The 20,012-nt window shown below is 57.2% G+C and overlaps 2 protein-coding genes across 2 annotated transcripts in view; both read right to left on the reverse strand.

Annotated features, from left to right (window-relative positions):
- Window positions 1-20,012, reverse strand: part of SHANK2 (SH3 and multiple ankyrin repeat domains 2) — a 469,020-nt gene that overhangs the window by 313,029 nt on the left and 135,979 nt on the right. The window lies entirely within an intron of this gene.
- Window positions 309-10,433, reverse strand: LOC136794554 (guanine nucleotide exchange factor subunit RIC1-like). The gene is made up of 3 exons (XM_067039368.1): window positions 10,382-10,433; window positions 841-1,433; window positions 309-428 (listed from the first exon to the last, which is right to left on the reverse strand). Exons 1-3 carry the CDS (start codon window positions 10,431-10,433, stop codon window positions 309-311), a joined length of 765 nt encoding a protein of 254 aa, XP_066895469.1.

Raw genomic sequence — 20,012 nt, forward strand, 5'->3', positions numbered from 1 at the left:
CTGAGCCCGGTGATGGGCCAGGCGCGCTTCTAGCAGCTTCGCGTGTACTGACCCCCACGGGAGCCTGGGAGGGTGCGAATCCTACAACCCCTGTACCCAGCCTGTACCCACCATCCCGTGATGTAGTCCCAGGTACTTGGTACCTCTCGGAGCAGAGCTCCCCCCCGCCGCCCTCCTCTATGTATAGAAGCTCAGTGGGCCCTGCACCGGGAACCCCTACGAGGAGCAGGACGGGACCCGGCAGTGGACGTAATGCCTGGCCCCTTGGACGGCCCTCAGAACACGCAGCGCAGTGGGACCGAGCGCCCTTACCCTGCGGGATCCTCCTTCTGTCCCCCTGAAGGGTCCATGTAGTACCACGCGGGCGTCACGCCGACTGAGTGGCAGAGATCTCGGGAATCGTGCTTGTGGATCACGTCAAAGGCTGGCTGGGAAGGCGAGAGCTGAGCCGCGTGCGGAGAACACGTAGGGTGCCTAGGACTTGTGACCGGGCTCCCCAGGTGTGGACAGTGGTAAGAGCACAGGAGTGGAGGAATTCCAGGGTTCAAATCCTGGCCTCTAAACTCACAGCAGGCAGTGGGTGAAGATAAACTGGCTGTCCTCGAAGGCAGGAGAGCCACCTTCTGTGCGGAGGGCACAGCCTCAGAACCGAGCAGATGTGGGATGAATGAATGGATGGGTGTATGAGAAGAAAGCAGGGAAGAATGAAGGAAGGAAAGAAGCAAGGAAAGGGAGATGGATGGATGAGTGGACGACAGGAGAAAAGGAAGAAAGGAAAGCAGGAAGGGTAGGTAAGTGGGTGGATGGATAGACAGATGATGAATGAGCAGATGGGTGGACAGGTGGGTGGATGGATGGATGGGTGGACAGGTGGATGGATGGATGGGTGGATGGATGGGTGGGTGGATGGGTGGGTGGATGGATGGATGGATGGATGGATGGATGGATGGGTGGATGGATGGATGGATGGATGGATGGATGGATGGGTGGATGGGTGGATGGATGGATGGGTGGATGGATGGGTGGGTGGATGGGTGGGTGGATGGATGGATGGATGGATGGATGGATGGATGGATGGATGGGTGGGTGGATGGATGGATGGATGGATGGATGGATGGGTGGATGGGTGGATGGGTGGATGGGTGGATGGATGGATGGGTGGATGGGTGGATGGGTGGATGGGTGGATGGGTGGGTGGATGGGTGGATGGATGGATGGGTGGATGGATGGATGGATGGATGGATGGGTGGATGGGTGGATGGGTGGATGGGTGGATGGGTGGATGGGTGGGTGGATGGGTGGATGGATGGGTGGGTGGATGGATGGATGGGTGGATGGATGGATGGATGGGTGGGTGCATGGATGGGTGGATGGATGGACAGGTGGGTGGATGGATGGACAGATGTGTGGATTGGTGGGAGGATAGATGGGTCCTTGAAAAGATGGAAGGATGAATGGTATCTGGGTGTGTGGACTGAATGGATGGTTGGAAGACTGAATGGATGGATGGATAAATGGATGGATGGGTGGGTGGATGGTTACTTTGAAAATTACAGTATTATTTATGTCTACGCTAACGTCTCTAAGAGGGGCTGCTGATAGGTGGTCTGAGGCCAAGTCAAACGGTTTTATTTTAATAGGTCACTGATCTATACAAGTTGAGCTATTTCGTATACAAAGCCTGTGCTTCAGGACACACGTGTACAACTAGAGGACTTGGTGGCACCCGCCCACGTTCCTGCATGACACCCACCAGCCAGAGCCAAGCGCCAGCTACCCCCAAAAGGGGTGAGCTCTCCAGGTCCTCGAGGCCCCTCCACAATTGGTAGGATTAGGAAGAGAGGGAAAGATTCTTTACTTCCGTGTCTCTCTCAAAACAGGGACAAAGAAACACAGACCAGCTGTGTGTGTAAAGAAACACTGACCTCTGCTTGGCCGGCTTCACCCGGTCCCCTGCCTCTGCACGGTGTGCCTTCGACCCTACGGCGAGGCACCTGATTCCTGCTTTCTGGGATCACAGTTACAGGGGGCTTATAAAATCCCACCCAGTCAGCTATTGGCAGAGCCGGATTCACACACCCACGTCTGTCTCTGTGCCCAGAGCCCCTGGCATCGCTCTGTCTGCTCTCCTCCGCATCCCTTGGGACCCCTGGTCATCTACCACTTCGGTAGCCGGTGACTCACGGGTCCAGCAGCCCACCCCACTGCCCCCAGCACTCCAGTCCATACCGGGGCCCAGCACGTGCTGCCCAGGTTGGCACGGGGCACGATGGGGAGATCTGAGTCCAGGAGGTCTGGGACGCCCCAGGAGGAATCATGAGGGCCCACGGGGCCCAGCAGCCTCAGCACAGGGCAGGACAGAAGACTGGCATCGTGGTGCTTTCCCGAAGAGACACCAGGACTTCATTTCACAGGGGGCGCCGAGGTCCTGTGAATTCGGCTGAAGCTCGGAGAGCAGTGGCAACAGCAGGTCAGGGTGATGGGGCGCGTCCGCGGGCCCGCGCTGTGTGACCAGCGGCCAGTGTGCACAGGGAGCCCCGGACCAGTGCCTGGCGGGGTTGGCTGCAGCCCCCGCCGGCCCCATCTCGGAATCTCTGCTGGGCACCTCAGACTCTCAGGGCCCGTGGCAAGCTGCAAGACGCCAGGAGGAGGGGGAATTCTTCAAATCCTGGCCTACCCGTGACCTGTGCTTCTCAGCTTTCATCCCAGCCCAAGTGTGCTGGGAGCTAAAATTAGGGTGTGGCTTGTGCCCAGCCTGTGCTCTGTCGAGAAAGAGCAGAGAGAGCTGCTGAGAAGCCACCCCGGAGCATCTGACCCCCGTCCCCTGCTCCAAACGCCTTCTAAATGGAGCCATCGAAATTCACTGCCACGATCACAGAAAATAACAGCAGCGCTGGCCACGAAATGTGCCTAGCGCAGCGCGGTCAGGCTGCTTCTTCACTTAATCCTTACCGCGCCACGTCAGTAGGCGGAGGCAGCGAGGACTTGTGTCTAAAATGACACGCGTGCCTGTGCACATTGCCAAGCCTGTCGCTTCCTCCAGCCTTTGCCGTCCACCAGGGAGCTAAGCCAGAAACCCAGGCATCACCCTCCACATCCCTCCCCTGGCAGCAAGGCAGACACACAACCTGTCCCCACTCTCCATCTCCCTGGACACGGCAGCCTCCTTGCACACCACCCTGCTTCCCTCACCTCCCTAAAGGCAACTGTCCACACAGCAGTCCACGGATTCTTCCTAAAAGTACACATCAGAGCGACTCCTTCACCAAAACCCCTAAAAGGTTTTTCGTCACGTTTAGAACAAAATCCAGACCACTGATTTGGGGCCATGAAGCCCTGGGGACCCCGTTCCTGTCTTGCACCTCTCCTCCGGGACTACGGACCCCCTGCCCTCTCACATGCCCACATCTGGCGTCCCCAGGTACTCAGGAGAGCCCAAGCAAGCTTTGTTCCACCATAAGGAGGTGGCAAAAGCTGTTTTCAGGAATGTGTTAGCTGCACACATCTCTGCACGGCTGACGCCTCCCACCATACAGCTTCCAGACCAAATGGCACCCGCAGTAAAGCCTTCCTTGAGAATTCTTTTTGAAGGGGGGACAGCCATCTCTCCCTGTGACTTCAGCTGTCCTCTCCCCCACGGCAGCACTGGCGCCTAGCACAGGGTCAAAAAAGCATAGTCCACACTGCTCTGGGTGGATGGATGAAAGGATGGATAGGATGGGTGAGTGGATGGATGGATGGATGGACAGGAGGATGGATGGGTAGATGGATAGAAGCATAAGTAGATGAATAGGTATCACCACCCCTTAAACTGAGTCAAGCGAAAAATAGAAAATAGATTTGCAATCCTATATGCTAATTTTAGAAAGATATACAAGGTATTGACATTGAGACAAGATTGTGGCTGCTTAGTTCTGTTCTATGACAATGAATGAGCATCTACTCTGTGGAGGTGGGGGGGGTGCTTTGCCAGGTTGTTTAACTGCTATATCTTTTCATATCTCACTCCATTCCTTTCCCTCACCATAACTTTGGGTAGAAGCTGTGTTCTAGCCCAACTGTACCAGTTTAAATCATCAACAGTATCTCTTTCCTTCCCTTCCTCCATCCATTCATCCATCCAACTACCCACCCACCCACCCATCCTTTCCTTCATTCATCCAACAAATAGTGAAGGAGCACCTACTGTGTGTCAGGCACTGTGTTAAGCACTTTGGATAAAGTCATGAACGAAACATCCTTCAAGGAGCGTATATTCTAGTGAGGGGAGGTGAAAGCCAATAAAGGAAAAGGGCATGTGAACCATAACATAAATTCCCTTCATTCTAGCTTCTCGTTTCTCCAGGAGCCCAGGTGCGGCTCGGACGAGGCTCTCCCCCAGGACCCAGGGAGATGACACAGCAGGCGGCCCTCAACCTGCTGGCTACACAGAGGGCAGTGCTGGCCCCCTGGGCCCCGCTTGCTCAGGGAAGAGGTTGATGTGCTGAGGCCACGAGCCCTGCAAGACCAAAGTGGCAACCCCGCCAGGCATCTCAGTCAGGCCTGGTGAACAAATCCTGCCTCTCACCCGTGCGTTTCAACCCTGCAGTTGGAATGTCGTGTTTCACAGCCAGTCCTGCTACAAAGCCTTTGTTTCCACTTGGAAATAAATAGGTCCCAAATCTACTAATGGTTTTACTCTCCAAATGTCCTTTTAAAATGGGTTGTGAGGACTAATGCTTTAAAAGTACCGCAAAACAAGGTCCAGAAGGGCTCTGATGCCACAAAAGTGTATAAAGATGGAAATTCACATGTTTTCCTGCATCAGCAGCATTGAAACAGGCTCTGAATGAGGTAGAATAATTGGGCCTTCTGACTGCAAAAAAATTCCCAGCCCGACCAGCACCTGAACGCATATCAGAACATACGATTTCAATCAAAATGCTCATCAAGTCTTATTTGGTGGAAAATAGGTTTTAGAATTGGTGTTTAAAAAAAACCCATGCAAATAGCCCTCCCAGGCGTAACTGCCCTGAATTGGGCTCTTTGATGTCAGTTAACTCTCTGTTGCTCAGAACCAGGGGTCCTGGTCTTTGAATTTCCAGCTGGGTGCCAACCCAGGACCCCACAGGCATCGCTGCAGGGGCCGTGCCCTGTGAGGAGCTGGCAGGTGCAGATCCAAGGCCAAAAGGGCCTGCAAGTGGCAGCTGCAGGTCCGTTTATCCACCAAGAAACTCAGCTGAGGGCTGACTGAGTGCCAGGCACGGGGTCAGGGCAGGGAACAAGCCAGACACGGTCCCATCCCTAGAATCAGATAATAAACAAGCCCAGGAACAAATGAGTGATCTAATCTGGAGGAGAACCATAAGATCAACAGGCAGCCGCGATCGCGAAGAACAGAGCAGTACCCAAATTAGTTAAAGTGGTCTTAGGAGTAGAAGGGACCCAGGTGCAGCTGAAACTCAGAGAGCAGTGGGTGGAATGGCCCTAAGATGAGTGGAAGTCTGGAGGAGGCTGGTCACACAGGGCCTCCCAGGCCTAAAGGAGATTGGAGTTGATGCTAATCCCACTGCTAGGGCAATGAAGGGTTTCAGTGGGGTTGGGGTAGTGGGTGGGGGTGATAGGGTCAGAATTATGTTCTATTTTGAAGATCCCTCTTCCAGTGGCTGGGGTAGAGACTGGGTTGTGACTTTATTTGGAAATAGGGCCTTTACAGGGGTAATCAAGTTGAAAGGAGGTAATAAGGGTGGGGCCCTAGTCCAATGTAATTAGCGTCCTCATAAGAAGAGATCTGGACACAGAGACAGAGAGAGAGAGAGACACACACACACACACAGGTAGGACCCCATGTGAATATGAAGACAGCCGTCTACAAGCCAAGGAGAGGGGTCCAGAACAGATTCTCCCTCTAGCCCTCAGAAGGAACTGGTGCTGCCATCACCTTGACCTTGGACTTCCAGCCTCCAGAATGGGGAAGACCATCAGTTTCTGCTGTTTTAATCCCCTGTCTGTGGACTTTGTTTCGACTGTCCTAACAAACTAATGCCAGGAGTCACAGGGAAGAGGCACTGGGAACCCCATCTTGGGCCCTCGTTACCGACCCCCAGACACCCTGCTGAGGACCAAATCAGGCCCAGGCGTCCACTTCCATCCACTTCTCATGGCAGAGAAGGAAAAGGGAAGAGGTCTTTCCAAGGGCCAGCCTCTGGAAGATAACCGCCCCCCGCTCCCCTCCACCGCCACTCTGTTGCTGTGGCAACCCTGCTGGGACTCTGGCCATTTGCACATTTTCAAACTGGAGGGGCTTGTGTCTAGGGAAAAGGGGAGGGGGGCAAAGAAGATGGGAATGTCCAGGGCAAATTAAAGAAGTTAAGAAAGAACCGTCTGTGCTCGCAGAGTTCAGAGTGAGCCCATGATATCCTCAGCAACGTCCATCCCAAGTGAGTGATGGTGGCTCAGCCACAGGTTGGCTCAGGTCCCTTACTGTCAGATGGGGAAACTGAGGCCTGATGAGAAGTGACCTGGACAAGATCCCGACCCAGTTACCTGGGGTTCTCAAGGTAAAGCCAGCTGGTTGTGGAGAGGCTCTCTGTTCCTGCAATTGACTGAATGGGTCACCCACATTTCTTGGAACCCTAATCCCAATGTGGTGACATTTGGAGGAGGGGACTTCGGAGGTGATGAGGTCACGAGGGTGGAGCCCCCGTGGTGGGATTAGCGCCCTTATAAGAAGAAGCCAGACCGCTAGCTTGCTCTCCTTCCAACATGTGAGGACACAGCAGGCAGCAGGCCATCTGCATGGCGGGAAGAGGGTGGTGACCAGAACCAACCATGCTGGCCCCGATCTTGGGCTTCCTGCCTCCACAGCTGTGAGAAATAAATGTCTGCTGTTTAGAAGTCGCTGAGTCTGTAGGGCTTTGTCACAGCAGCCCGAGCTGACTCAGACAATTCTCCTTTGAGACCCCGGGAGTGGGTTTGAGGGGCCCTGGAGATGCTGGGGAGGCCAGAGGAGTCGGACCTGCAGCCTCACTGAGGGCAGCCGGAGAGATTCAACTTCTAATCCTGGGTCTGGCTCATGGGCACTTGGGGAAGCGAGTACACAGGAAAGAAAAGATGGTGCAGAATTCAGCAAAGTCTAAACTGAGCCTGACCAAGAATCTGGAGCATGTGAGCCTAGAATATCCCTGTTCTGAAGGGACACAGAAAGAACACAGTGGACTGGGTGAGGAATCCACCTATGAGTAAGTGGGCTTAGGTGTGCTGTCCTGCCAGAGAGAGCACGGAAATTGTCACCAGGACACCTGCCTTAGGGAGCTTCCCTGGGCCGCCCAGCCTTGAGGAGATGCAGCAGCCTCGTTACCCAACAACCCACAGTCGCCAGGCAAAGATGGGGTCTTGAGTGGAATCCACATCTTTTCCCAAAGTCTGCTATTCCTACCCCCGAAGCGGCTTTCCCTGCCCACACGCCCTTTATAAAAATTGAGAAACTGCCTCAGTGTCGTCATCTGTAAACTTTTCACTGTTTAGTTTGACAAAAGGAACTTTGTTTGTTTAAATAATTTAAATAAAATTTAACTTAAAAATAAATGATGGCAGTGACATCAGTGCAATAAATAAATATATGTTAATACCTTCATTTAAATTAATTTTTTATTTTATTATGGGAAAAAAACAATAAAAGAGCAAAAAAGCGACTTAGAAAGAAAAGGAAATTCCATACTTAGTCGCGGCAAAGCAGAGAGAACTGCCTAAAAGTTGCTGAACTGGGACCATTACGGCCTCCTTTCCTTTGGCTTTCCAGCTCTGCTAGATTTTATCCCAGGGCGGGAGGGCAGGCAGTTATTATATCGTCCAGAGTCATTACGTTATTTAAATGTGTGAGTGGCTCCTCCTACATGGCCAGCTTTCCCAGTCCCTGGGCGGGGCCTCCCTGGATGCCTGCTCCCTGGGGACTCACTTCTGCCTGACTGCTTCCCCTACAGCATCCATGGGATGGGACACTTGGGGGGTCGGGGGAGCAAGCCAGACTCAAAAGGCAGGAGAACCAGGCATCTTCAAGAGCACCCTCGAACCTTGTGGAGACTACCTGGCATTGCCTTCAATGAAGGAGGCTGAGAAGCGGTGTTTTCCTTACAGCCTGAACCTGATCACTGTCTCACCAGATGCACGAACCTGTCCTCACTCCCTCCCTCCCTCCCTCCCTCCTCCCCATCCCTCCCTCCTTCCCTCCCTCCCTCCCTCCCTCCTTCTCATCCCTCCCTCCCTCCCTCCCTCCCTCCTTCCTTCTTTCCTTCCTTCCTTCTTATCCAGCAGCAAGGATGGTGCCTGAGTTTCTGCTTCCCCCCGCCTTGACTTCAATCACCAGATAAAATGTCTGGGGGCATCGGTCAGGGGGCCCCTCCCCGGTGATCCCAGCCCCCGAGTGGCTCTCCAAGCAGCCGCTCCACCCCTGGGCTCTGGTATCACCGTCCTCCTCTCCCTGCAGTTACTATAGGGGGAGAGGGCGGGTGGTCCTCCACCATCCTTCAGGCTCCTGAGCTGTCAGCACATTTGTGACGAGGTCCCTGCCCTGTCTGAAGGCCTCGCAGTGCCCCGTGTTCTGGAGTGGACTCCAAGGCACACATCACAAGGGAGCCGTCCAGGTCTACACCCTCTCGGCAAAACACGGGCTTCAACCCCAGACGGCATAGCCGGGCCGCTCCCTGCCAGTGGGAAAGCAGGAGGCAGAATAAAACTTGGGGACACGATCCCATGCTCCCTTTTGGCACCAAATGTGGGGGGGGATGGTTTAGCAGGAACTGAGACACAGGAGAAGAGAAGACAGGAGGCTTCTGTGAGAAGTGGGTGATTAGCATTCTGGAGCCAAGATGGAAATGCAAACCAAGGGGCAGATAAGACCCAGGAACAGTCAGGACTAACATTTGGCTACACAGAGAGTCCCGAGTGTTTCTCTGTGTTGATTTTCCAGAAAGTCAAAATCACGATTTGCTGCGGCCCTCAGTAATTCACGCACCCAAGGACGCACTTGAGGATCTGAGGGCAGCAATCTCCAAGGAGGGAGGGTAAAACCAAAAGTCATATCTCAGCAAGAATGACTTTTCTTACCAGTTCATGAAAGGACCTGGGAACAAACCAACCGAGAGCAGGCCTCAGTCATCACTAAAGGTCCCTTTGGGTGTGAGTTTCCCCCTGTCCACCCTGTCACCAGTGCAACCCAACAGCTCCCGCTGAAACGGCAGCGTCCAGAACGAAGGCCCCCGACTAATTCGCATTGGGATGGCCGGTTCTGGACAGGAGGGCGCCAGGCAAGCGCGAGGCCCTAAACTTCCTTTCCTGCTAACGGCTGCCTAACTTCATCATGTCCTGGTCAACGACCCTCTGATTTCTCCCTCAGTGGGACCGCCAGCCCCAGCTGGGCGGCAGGTACGGCTTCTCCTCTTGCCCAGGGACTCGCTCACAGGGGGAGGCCGTGTTCCATCTTATGGAAAACACAGGCCGTCTCGCTGGTGAGCAGAGATGCCCACACAGCTGGGACTTGTGCTCCAAAGGCATGTCTGTCGGGCTCTCGAGGGATCTAGTGTCAGAAACATTTTCACAGGGGTTCCTGGAGAGAGCCGCCCTCCCGTGGCATGGCTGGGTACAGCCCGGCCGTTAGGCAGGCCCCACCGGCCCTGAGGACATGGTCCCATGGAAGCAGAGCCCCGAGGACATCTCTAGGTAAGAGATGAGGGCCCAGGAGCGAACCCACCGGTGTTTCAGCCCCTCACAGTGGCTCGCTCCAAAAGATGCAGGAGCCAGGAGCTGGCAATTCGGGGAAGCAGATGCCGACCCGAGTAACACCTATGTGGAGCCCAGAGCACGACTGGGAGCCCGGGGGGATTTGAACCAGACCGGGCGTGCTTGAGAGGGGAGTGGGAGGTCCCTGGGGAAAGGACTCCCCACTCGGATTCTCCCAAACCCTAGAACAGACACGGCCGTCCTAAGTTGGGGGCTGGGAAGTGTTCGAGTGGTACCCGCGCAGGAACGGATGCAGGCAGGGAGAGAGGCGGGGGCGGGTCCCATTAAAGGACTCCCACCCATCCGAGTCCTTGGAAGAATCCGGAACAGGTGGAGGGGCCAGGGAGGAGCCCCTGCAAGAGACCCAACTCCACACGAGCGGCGGTCCACAAGCAGGTCCGGAGGCCCGGGCCAGGGTTCCAGCACCAGAGGGACAGGAGGGCAGCCTCACATGTCCAAACAGGATGTGCTGCCAGGCAGCTCTTCCTGGCCTTTGGGTCACAGACACCTCCCCAGGCCACCGGCCCGGGACGCAGGGGTGAGCTCGGCCGCTTTGCCTTTGGAGGACGGAGCCTATAGGCTTGTACCCATCACGCGCTGAAGTCAGAGCCAGCCCAAGGCCTACCTCTCACGCCAGTAAAAGCCTCCCTGTAACACTGACCCTGCAGCACGGCCATCGTTCTGTGACGACAGCTACAGCCTGGGCATTTCTGTCTATGTCTCTGTAACATTTCCCAGGAAGGCTTTGCGCGCTCAGCGCCAATGCCCCAGGGACGCGGCTGGTGGGTTTCCACGGCGGCCCCCAAGGCACCTGCGATGGTGGTTCCCGATCCGACAGCACGTCTGTCACCACTTCCTTCCATCACTGACTACTGCCTCCCGTGTAACTGATCAGCGCCAACGCGGGGGCGGCCAGCAATTGGTTGGAATTACCGGCGGACCCCACCCCTGTGCTGATTATGCAAATCCAGCAGCCTGTGGGCATTTGAGGCTTAACTAGAAACACAAATAGCAAAGCAGGGACAGGAAGTTTTCTTCTCTCAGTTTTGTTTTCTTACTTTCAACAGTGTGGTCAAGAGCCTGCAGGCGAGTTATGTGCTCAACCTAGAAAAGGGCCCCCTCTGCCCGGGGTCAGGGTGACACAGACCACGGTGGCCAGGGACCCAGAGCTGTGTGTGTGAACTGTTCTCGGACAAACCTGGCTTCCCAAAGTCGTATCAACTCCAAGGGCTTGGGCTCTCCCTCTGTGAACTGGGGCTTGTACTGTAGTAACGAGTCCCTCTCCATCCCCACCCCTTCAAGGCAGGCACGGCTCCGACAAGCACTCCTCACCAGAACCACCCGAGGGGGCTGACTGGCATTTCCCCGTGAGACACAGAGGACGCAGCTACGGCACGGACAGGTTAAGTTACTAGCCCCCTAAAGTCACACAGCCCCAAAGTGGCAGAGTCGAGACGCAGACCGAGAAGACGGGGGCTCCAGAGCCCGTGCTCGTCGAGGTGTGCCGTGTCCACACCCGGTAGTGGGGATGCAATCGGTGAGCTACCCCCCGAGGACAAGGACCACCTCTCGGGAACTGCCTGTGCCAGGCCTGGGTCACCATCGCAGGACGGGGGCCCCCAGGCAGAGAGCCTCCTTCTCACCCTTAGCGGGTCCCTTCCGCTCAGCGGCGCGATTCCCATCCAGAGCGCCAGCGTCCCGGAACCAAGGGGCGGGGTTCCCAAAGGCAGAGGCTGTGTGCAGGCGGGCGCCACGCGCTATCCGCCTAAATCCATCTGTTGAAGCTCTAATGCCCGGTACCTACAACCGTGAGTGTATTTGGAGGCAAAGGTCTATATTTCTTTTTCTTTTTCACATCTTTGTTGGCGTGTAATTGCTCTAGAGTGCTGTGCTAGTTTCTGCTGAATAACAAAGTGAATCAGGTACATGCATATGCATGTCCCCATATCCCCTCCCTCTTGCGTCTCCCTCCTACCCTCCCTAGCCCACCCCTCTAGGTGGTCACAGAGCACCGAGCTGACCTCCCTGTGCTGTGCAGCTGCTTCCCACCAGGACGCAGGGTCTTTAATGAGGTGATCAGGGTAAATTATGAGCTCACTAGGGTGGGCCCTAATCCCATAGGACTGGTGTCCTTATAGGAAGAAGAGGTCAGGACACACACACACACAGAGGGCCGACCCCGTGAAGACACAGGGAGGAGACGGCCGTCGACACGCCGAGGAGAGAGGCCTCGGGAGGACCCAGTCCTGCCCACGCCTGGACCTCGGATTCCAGCCTCCAGGACTGGAGACAGAAAATGCTGTTGTTTGAGCCGTGGGGTGGCAGCCCGAGCTGACTGATGCACTGCAGGACCCCACGGCCTCGGCCGGCCCTCTGGACCAGCATGGATGACGGGGGCCGCGCCCGCAGGCAGGGGGTGCAGGGCAGGCAGCATCCCCTTGCCGTTATGAAACCGGTCGGGACCGACAGCTTCCTGTGTCTCACTTGGGGCGGGGTGGGGAGGGGAACTGATGCTTCCAGACCAGGCTTGCGCTGTGAGGGGCGAAGCCCTGTGCAGAGCTGCCGGCCACCCAGCCTGTCTCTCCCACCTCACTGCTGGCTGCCCCTGCTCCCAGCCAGGCTCCGGGGCACAGAGCTCCCGAGGGCGCCGGGGGGGCGTGCTGCCTGCCCTGTGCCTGGGGCTTGATGCACGGCCGTGAGCATAGGTATTCGCTGGGGCAGGCGGCTGCGCAACTCAGGCACGTCGCGCTCTGAGCCGTGGTCTCCAGACGTGGGGTGAACAGGGCAGCGGGTCGCCGAGGGACGGGAGCTCCGCGTAGAGCACTCGCCATGGCCCTGCTGCTAGGCCACCGCTGGGGACGTGCGGGGCCCTTCACCTCCAGCAGTTTGTACCCCGTTCCTCTGCCTGACACACTCTAGGCCCCCTCGTCCAGGAAACCCCTGCGCGCGGTGCCCAGTGACTCCCGCACTGGGGCTGACAGTGTCGTTTCCCCCGCTTCCAAATTCGTGTCCACCCAGAACCTGTGAAGGGGACCTTATTGGGAAATAGGGTCTTGGCAGATATAATGAGTTAAGATGAGGTTGTACTGGAGGAGGGTGGGTCCTCATCCTATGACTGGTGTCCTTATAAGCAGAGGATGCCCAGGACACCATGGAAGGGAGTTTAGAATGAGGGTAACGGCAGAATCTGAGTGGTGAAAGCTCGCTTGGCCTGCAGTGCTCGGTAGTGAAGGGGGACAAAACCGGGGCGAAGACCACCGTGACCTGTTGCCGTGGTCCAGGTGACATGAAAACCAAAGCCCACACCGGTGGGGAGGGAGGGGGCAGATTCAGGAAGTACTTAGAGGGAAAACAGATGGGAGTCCGGTGGACCGGACGGGGCAGCCAGGAAGAATCTAGGCCGGTCGGGGTGACTGCTTCTGGTGCAGGGCACACACAGGAGGAAGGGCTGTGGGCCAGGAAGATGGTGTATCCGTATTTTAGGGCTGCCGCGACAAAGCCCCACGGACTGGGGACTTAACAGATCTACCGTCCCAGGACTGGAGGGTGGAAGTCTGAGACGGAGGTGTCGGCAGGTGGGTTCCCTCGGGGGCTGCGAGGGGCAACCGCTTCCCTGTCTTCCCTGCCGTTGCGGGAGACTTCTTGGCCATCTTTGGGGATCCTTGGCTTGGAGAAGCATCACCTCCACCTCGGCCTTCACCTTCACAGGCCGTTCTCCCTGTGTGTGCAAGTCTGTCCCCAGATGTCCCCTTTGCATAAGGACCTACTGGACTAGGGCCCCCCCTAACGGCCTAACTTCATTACCTCTGTAAAGACCCTATTTTCTAATAAGGCCACATGCTGAGGTACGGGGCGTTAGGACTCTTAACGTATGGATTTGAGGGGACACAATTCAGCCCGTAACAGATGGCAGCCTGGGGTGCGGTGAGGGGTCTGGGCTACCGGGGTGGGTGGATCCCGCACGCAGGAGGTGGGTCTGAGGGTCTGGGCAGAGGTCAGGGGAGAGCTCTGCCAGCCACCAGCACAGAGGGTTAGGGGGCGGGGGCGGGAGGAGTGGGCGGTGGTGGGGAGAGAGAGGGCAGAACGTGGACACAGCCCGTACCGGGCAGCCGACCCGCACCGAGCCCACGTCTGACTCTCATGGAGGCCGTGAGCCCCTGGCCCCAGACCCTGACGACCCCCTAACCCATCTGCCAAACCAGCCAGGCAGGAAAAGAGGAAACAGAGATTTGGAGAAATAAAAACAACTGTGTCTCTGATTGGAAGAGAAGAAACCCTAAACACGGCAGAGGGAGATAAGCCCGGCCCTCCCGGGCCTCTGCAGGGGTGGCGGTGGGGGGGGGGGGCGGTGAATGGGAAACCGTGGACACGTGCGTGTGGCAGGAGGGGGCTGGGGCTGGGCAGGGCAAGAGGCAAAGTCCTTCTCTGACCTTGACGGGGAGATTCTCTGAAAGCCTCTGTGAGTTCCAAATAAGATGTCCTTTAATATTTAAAGCCAAGATGCACCCCATCCTCGGAGGCGACACCGTCTTGAAAGGATCCCTTGAAATCCTCCGGAGGTAGAGACCCAGGGTTATTTTAAGGTTAAGAACTCTTGTTCATTCAACAAATACAGATCCAGGGCACCGGCTCTGAAAAGCGGGGGGTGGGGCTGTTGCCTGGCTTTGTCGTGATAATACAGCCCACGTGCTGTGCAGCACAGGCGGGCACCACTGGTGGGTCTGGACAGAGCTCCATAATCAATCAAGTGCGGATTCCTGCAGGGGATGGTGGATCATCACACAAAGTAGGGTGAATAAAGGGCATAAATAGCCTCAAATCAGTTCAGGTCAAGTGTGACTGCCAATGACTTATGAACAAGCTTTCGCTTCTGAGATCTTTTTTTTCGGACAAAGGGTGTGGATCCTGCATCGTCTGAGGGCCTGTGGGGTGAAAAGTGGGGCACGGGAGTGGAGACACCCTGCCCTAAAGGTACCTGCTCCCAACCCTGAAGTTTGCAGAGAAGGGTTAACAGCAGAAAAGGAAGGAAAAGCACGTGCGTGATGAGGAAACGCAAGCAGGAGAGGCTGTGAGCTGGTGGGGGGGCTCCGGGCGGGAGGGAGCAGAAAGGGACAGACAAAGCTCCTTCCAGAAAGAGCCCGGCAGGAACGGCGAGGGCCACACAGGCACCCTCCACGGACCACGGTCTTGGTGCACAGGGGCCACGGGCCACGGGCAAGGGGTGACCAGTCCCCGACCAGTCCCTGGGCCACGCTCATATCCACTCTCTGGTGTGTGTCCTCTAAGCCACGGACACCTAGGGTTCCCTTCTCACCCCTCCCCCTCCTCCGTCGGGCCAATTCAAACTGATCTGTAGTAATTCTCATCTGTCACTGTCTTAAGCGTCCTGGGCTCCTTTGTTGGTGCTGAAATCTGGGATCACGCTTGGGCAGGGCAAAGAGCTGGGGATCTCTTGGCTTGCCACAAGGAAGGGAGCCGGTGACAGCCCAGAGAACCCGCTTCCTCGGGGCCGGATGAGCGCAGCCCTAGTGTTCATTCTTCTACACAGTCCTTCATGCTACTCAGTATCCTCCTCAGCCCAAACATCCGGAAGATCGGAGATGGTCACAGGCGCCGACGGAGAGGGGAGCAGTGCAGACAGTCCCCAGGTCCGTTTGGTACCTCTGCTTGCTGGATGGTGGCCCCCGAGGGAGGTGAAGCCTGCAGTGTGGACCCGTGCCATTCACAGGATAACGCTTGTGCTTCCCCAAACAAAGAACCATTGCCATGACAACCGTGGCATCCCAGAACTCGGGGACTATTCTGAGACACTAAGCCGTGAGCTCTACCTTTAAACGAATTGGATGCGATCGGCTTTGACCGTGGTAACATTCCCTGGCAAGACGCGTAAGCAGCACAAAGAGCGAAGTCTTCCAACGGCTGACACTCAACAAGCCCCCACGAGCGACATCTGCTCGGGAGACGAGAGGACGCAGTGGCCCGAGACACGCAATGAGCGAAATAAGGAAACGGAAATGGCAGGTCTCAGGCCGGGAGCGGGCAGGATCCCTGACCCTGCGGCCAATGGGTCGGGGCAGGTGGGAGACGCTGCCGACAGCCAAGGCTATTATTTCACGAGAGAGATGCTGAGCAGAGCCACCTGGGAGACTCCCCTTCTTCAGCATCACTGCAGAGACCCCGATGGACGGCAAAGGCCCACGCCAGCCGCCATCACCCTCCGCTCTCACCGTCCTCCCAACTTTTTGCCAGTTCATGTAAAACTTTGCTGCTGTCTGCGAACATCTCACGGGATCAGGATGCTAAATGGTGACGCCGAGAAGACAAAATTGGGCTTGTCCCCAGCACCAGTGACCTGTGGTAAGCACGATGGACAAACCATCCTCACCGACACTGGACGGTCGGTGACAGAAACACGTGTTGCCGGAAAGATGGCAGGGTCTGGGCGGGGGTAGGGGATGCAGGGCTTCAATACAAAGCATGCTTTTGACGGAATGGAGAGAATATACGTCTAAATATGTCACCCGACGTTTACTGGATGCCCACTCTGTCCCAGGCCCTACAGGCAGTGGACACCCAGGACCTCGCTGCCAACCACAGGGGTCCCTAGCTCTGAGTGACGGTGGTGAATTCTACTGAAACAATCCAGCCGAGCAAGCATTTAGAGGCAGGACGTCCTCTCTCGGGGCCACAGGCATGGCCCCCCACCCCCAATGCTCTGACTGCCTCAGCCTGGTCCATCTGAACACTGACAAGTGCCCTTACCCCCGAGCCTTGGAGAATTCCAGAAGGACTCGGACCCCTTCACACCAGCTGTGGTGCTGTCTGGGAGCTGTCCACCTGGTGGAGCGGATCTAAGCGCGGCCCCAGCGAGAACTGAGCAAAGATTATCGCCTGCCCCCCACTCCCACCCCAAGCCCTCGGTCACACAATTTTGTCATCACTCTTCCTCATCAATATCTTCGTATCTGTTCTGGGCACCAAAAAAGGACATTGAAAAATTCGTAACAAAAGGAGCAAAACAAAGTGTTCTGAAATTTTTTTCCCCTTCTGGAGCACATCCGTGTCGAATTTGTCTTCCACTAGCTAGAAAACTCTACAAGAAAGCAGGGCATGTGATGGACAAGAAGCAGAGTCGGAGAGCTGGGCTTGAACCCCGACCTCCCCCCAGCGATGAGCATGTGATTCTGGGGAAGTTGTCAAGCTATCTGAGCCACATTTCTGCAGGAGCCGCCTCCCGTGCTCAGCAGCACTTGTCACCCGCCCTTCTCTCGTCCTTTCTCTGGTGTAGCATCTTTCCCCACCCCTCTGGCTGCAGGATGACCACAGAACCTAGAACCGGCCATTGGCCAACAACAAATGATGGCACCGCAATTTAAGGGAAGGGCGGGTTCCCTGCCCTCGGCCCAGCTCTGGTCGCAGCTCTGGCCCAGCTCACGGCCCCTCCAGGCCGTGGTATCTGTCCAGCCTTCCCTTCCCAGCTGTCCCGCGGAGGACACCTGTGGACCTCCTCAAGGGCTGGTCCAGGGGAAGGAAAATGCTTTTCTGGGGCTACTTATCGTCCTTTTCCTAGACACGCCCCCATCTGGGTGGCCTCCTTGGTCAGGGCACCCCGTGTGGCCAGTGGCCCCAGGGAGGAGTGTAAATTGATGTCTGTTTTGTGCCTGGACCTGGATGACTGAGAACTTGACACTCATCACCCCACAAGCCAAGACAGGATGAGGTTCTCTTCTCGGGCCTTCCTTCTGACCGCCTGATGCTCCCTTAGCATCAGTGGGTCCCTTCTAGCTTGGCTAAAATCGGCACCTCTTCTGTGCCCACGTGGACAATTCTTCTTTCTTGAAAGCCACCTTAAGCGTCTTTTCCACTCCCTCTCATTAAACCCGGAATAGAACCTTTTTCTGCATTCAGTCGAATTCTACCCCACACAGTCTTCCAAGCCCTCAGCCTGCGCGTGAGATCAAATACTTGCAAAGCCACGAAGAACGCAAGAAGAGACACTTCGTTCTCTCTATTTGAATTTGGGCTCAGCCCTAATCATAAAAGAGGCCCCAGCGCAGCCGTGGGACAGAGTGGAGACAGAGCCCACACCTGCAGTCGCTGCTGAGACCGGGAGAGATGCTGGGGCTCCCCCAAGGCCCCACAGATGAGGCCAGGTGGAACCCACGTCCTCCTGGCACTTGGCCTAATGTTTTCTTCTGGTCCCACTACACAGCCGCCTTTGCACCTTCATGACAAGGAAGCTTCCTGGGCCTATTTCCTGACATAGTTCAGACGTGCACACTCCAGGTGGTTCTATGCCACCAAGTCCAGAAATTCCGGGGTGTGCGCGTTTTCCCGAGGGCCACGTGGGGCTTTTCCAGGCTTGCTGAGGACGGATGGGTCCTTAAAAGCAGGACACCAGGGGAGGGACCCCCTCTCCTGGCATCAGGACGCCAGCCTGACGGGGACCTTGTCTGGGGTCCTGTAGTCGCTCCGAGGCTTGGTGAGTCAGGGACCCTACAACGGAAGGTCGTAGGTGAGGGGTCAGAGCAGAGCCCAGGTGGGACCCGGCGCTCTCATTGCGGTGGTAAAGGACGGGGAGTGGCCCAGAGCCTGGCCTCAGGAGCACCCCATTCAGCCCAGGGGACCGTGCACCCCGATTTCTGTGAAATAAGCTTCTACTCTGAATGCAGAAGGGAATCCTGCAAGTGGGAGAAAGTGTGGCGGGGTAGGGCGCCTGCTGGGAGAACCACGGGGAAGGGGGGAGGGTGACCCACGGAGGCGGCAGAGGTGCCCGGGGAGAGGGGCTGGGTGGACAGAGGGCCGCAGGCGGATGGGCCAGCAGCCGCCTGAGCTGTGTGGAAGCGGCTAGAAGGGAGGGCCGCGCAGGCGGGCGGCATCGAGGGGCTTCCACCTGGAGGTGGACGGGTCTTCCTAGTGCGGCCTGGGGGTGCGTGCCTGGGGGAGCCGAGGGCCATCTGCTGTGGCTGGTCCTTCGACCCCACAGGGGGTGCCCCGGGCTGGGGTGAAAAGATGCACCTCCTGGGGCCACTGACCGAGCGGAGCAGCCTCGTGAGAGCCCCGCCTCTCTGAATCACAGGTTCCCGTCCCCAGAACGTGGGGCCCCGGGTCAGGGTGGCACGGCTTCCTGGTGACGGGCGTCCTGCTGGCGAGGAGGCTTCTCGTCCCCGCCCCCCAACTCAGGCCAGGCACCGGACCTCCTGGGGGCGGCCTGGGTTTCTGGAGGCGTCTGTAAGCTTCCTCTGGACTCCTTCACGCTCCGAGTCTGGGTCTCCCTGGGGTCACCAACCGTCACCCCCTCAAGAGACAATTGCTTCCGGAAACACCCTGACCTTCCACAGCTCTCACCGCGAAGACTGCGGGGGCAGGGCGTGTGCAAACCTTAAGACAGAGGTGAATCTCCGAGGAGCCTGGCCTGCTCTCTTTTCAGGAGGTCCCACTAGACTTTCTCCCCAGACGTGGGAATTAAGGGTGGGCAGTGAGTTCCAGAACCCTGGTCTCCTGCGGCTGTGCTGGATCCTTCGTCTGTGACTAACTAGTGCTAAAGCAGAGTTTGGAAACCACCCCCCAGAGGGACATACTGAGGACCAGAGTTGGGGCACAGGCCAGCCAGCACGGAGGCGAAGGGGGAGGGGGAGGGGATGTGGTCGAGGGGGAGGAAGAGGAAGGGACCCGGAGGGGTGACGAACAGGCGGGGAGGTGCCGGGTGGGCCAGAGGTAAGCACCGCTGTTCCTCCTCCTACAGGCCGCGCGTTAAGGCGCGTCTCGGAGCAGCAGGGAAACTGGTTTTCCTGGATGAAACGGCTCCGATAAAGAGCCCAGGCTGGAGTTGGCCAAGGGCTGCTCTCCTTGGAAGGTCCCGTCACCGCTGTGCCGGCTCTGGGACAGGAGCCTCTGCACCAGCTCCCGCTGACCTGGTGTCAACGGGAGACGGACCGGGGCTGGGGCAACTGGGTTGGTGGGTGCAGAGGGGGCATGGGCCTGGCAGGCAGAACCCAGAAGGTGCTGATAAAATCAGCCAAGAGCTCTGGGGGTGGGGGAAGGACGGGTGCCCTCGGGGCCCTGCTGGAAGGTGGCGGCTTGTCCGCGGGGAAGCGCTCCTCTGTGCGCAGCCTTGGGGAGCTGCCTGCCGACCCCGCGGGAGGCAGGACTGCTAGTGAGTGGAGTGGGGTGGGGTGGGGTGGGGTGGGGGTGGGGAGCAGCAAACTCGGGAGCAGGGAGGGAGGGTCCAGGATGCACAAAGGGTCAAGGACAGC

The sequence above is a fragment of the Kogia breviceps genome, chromosome 7 (genome assembly GCF_026419965.1).
Source record: "Kogia breviceps isolate mKogBre1 chromosome 7, mKogBre1 haplotype 1, whole genome shotgun sequence".
NCBI lineage: Eukaryota > Metazoa > Chordata > Mammalia > Artiodactyla > Physeteridae > Kogia > Kogia breviceps.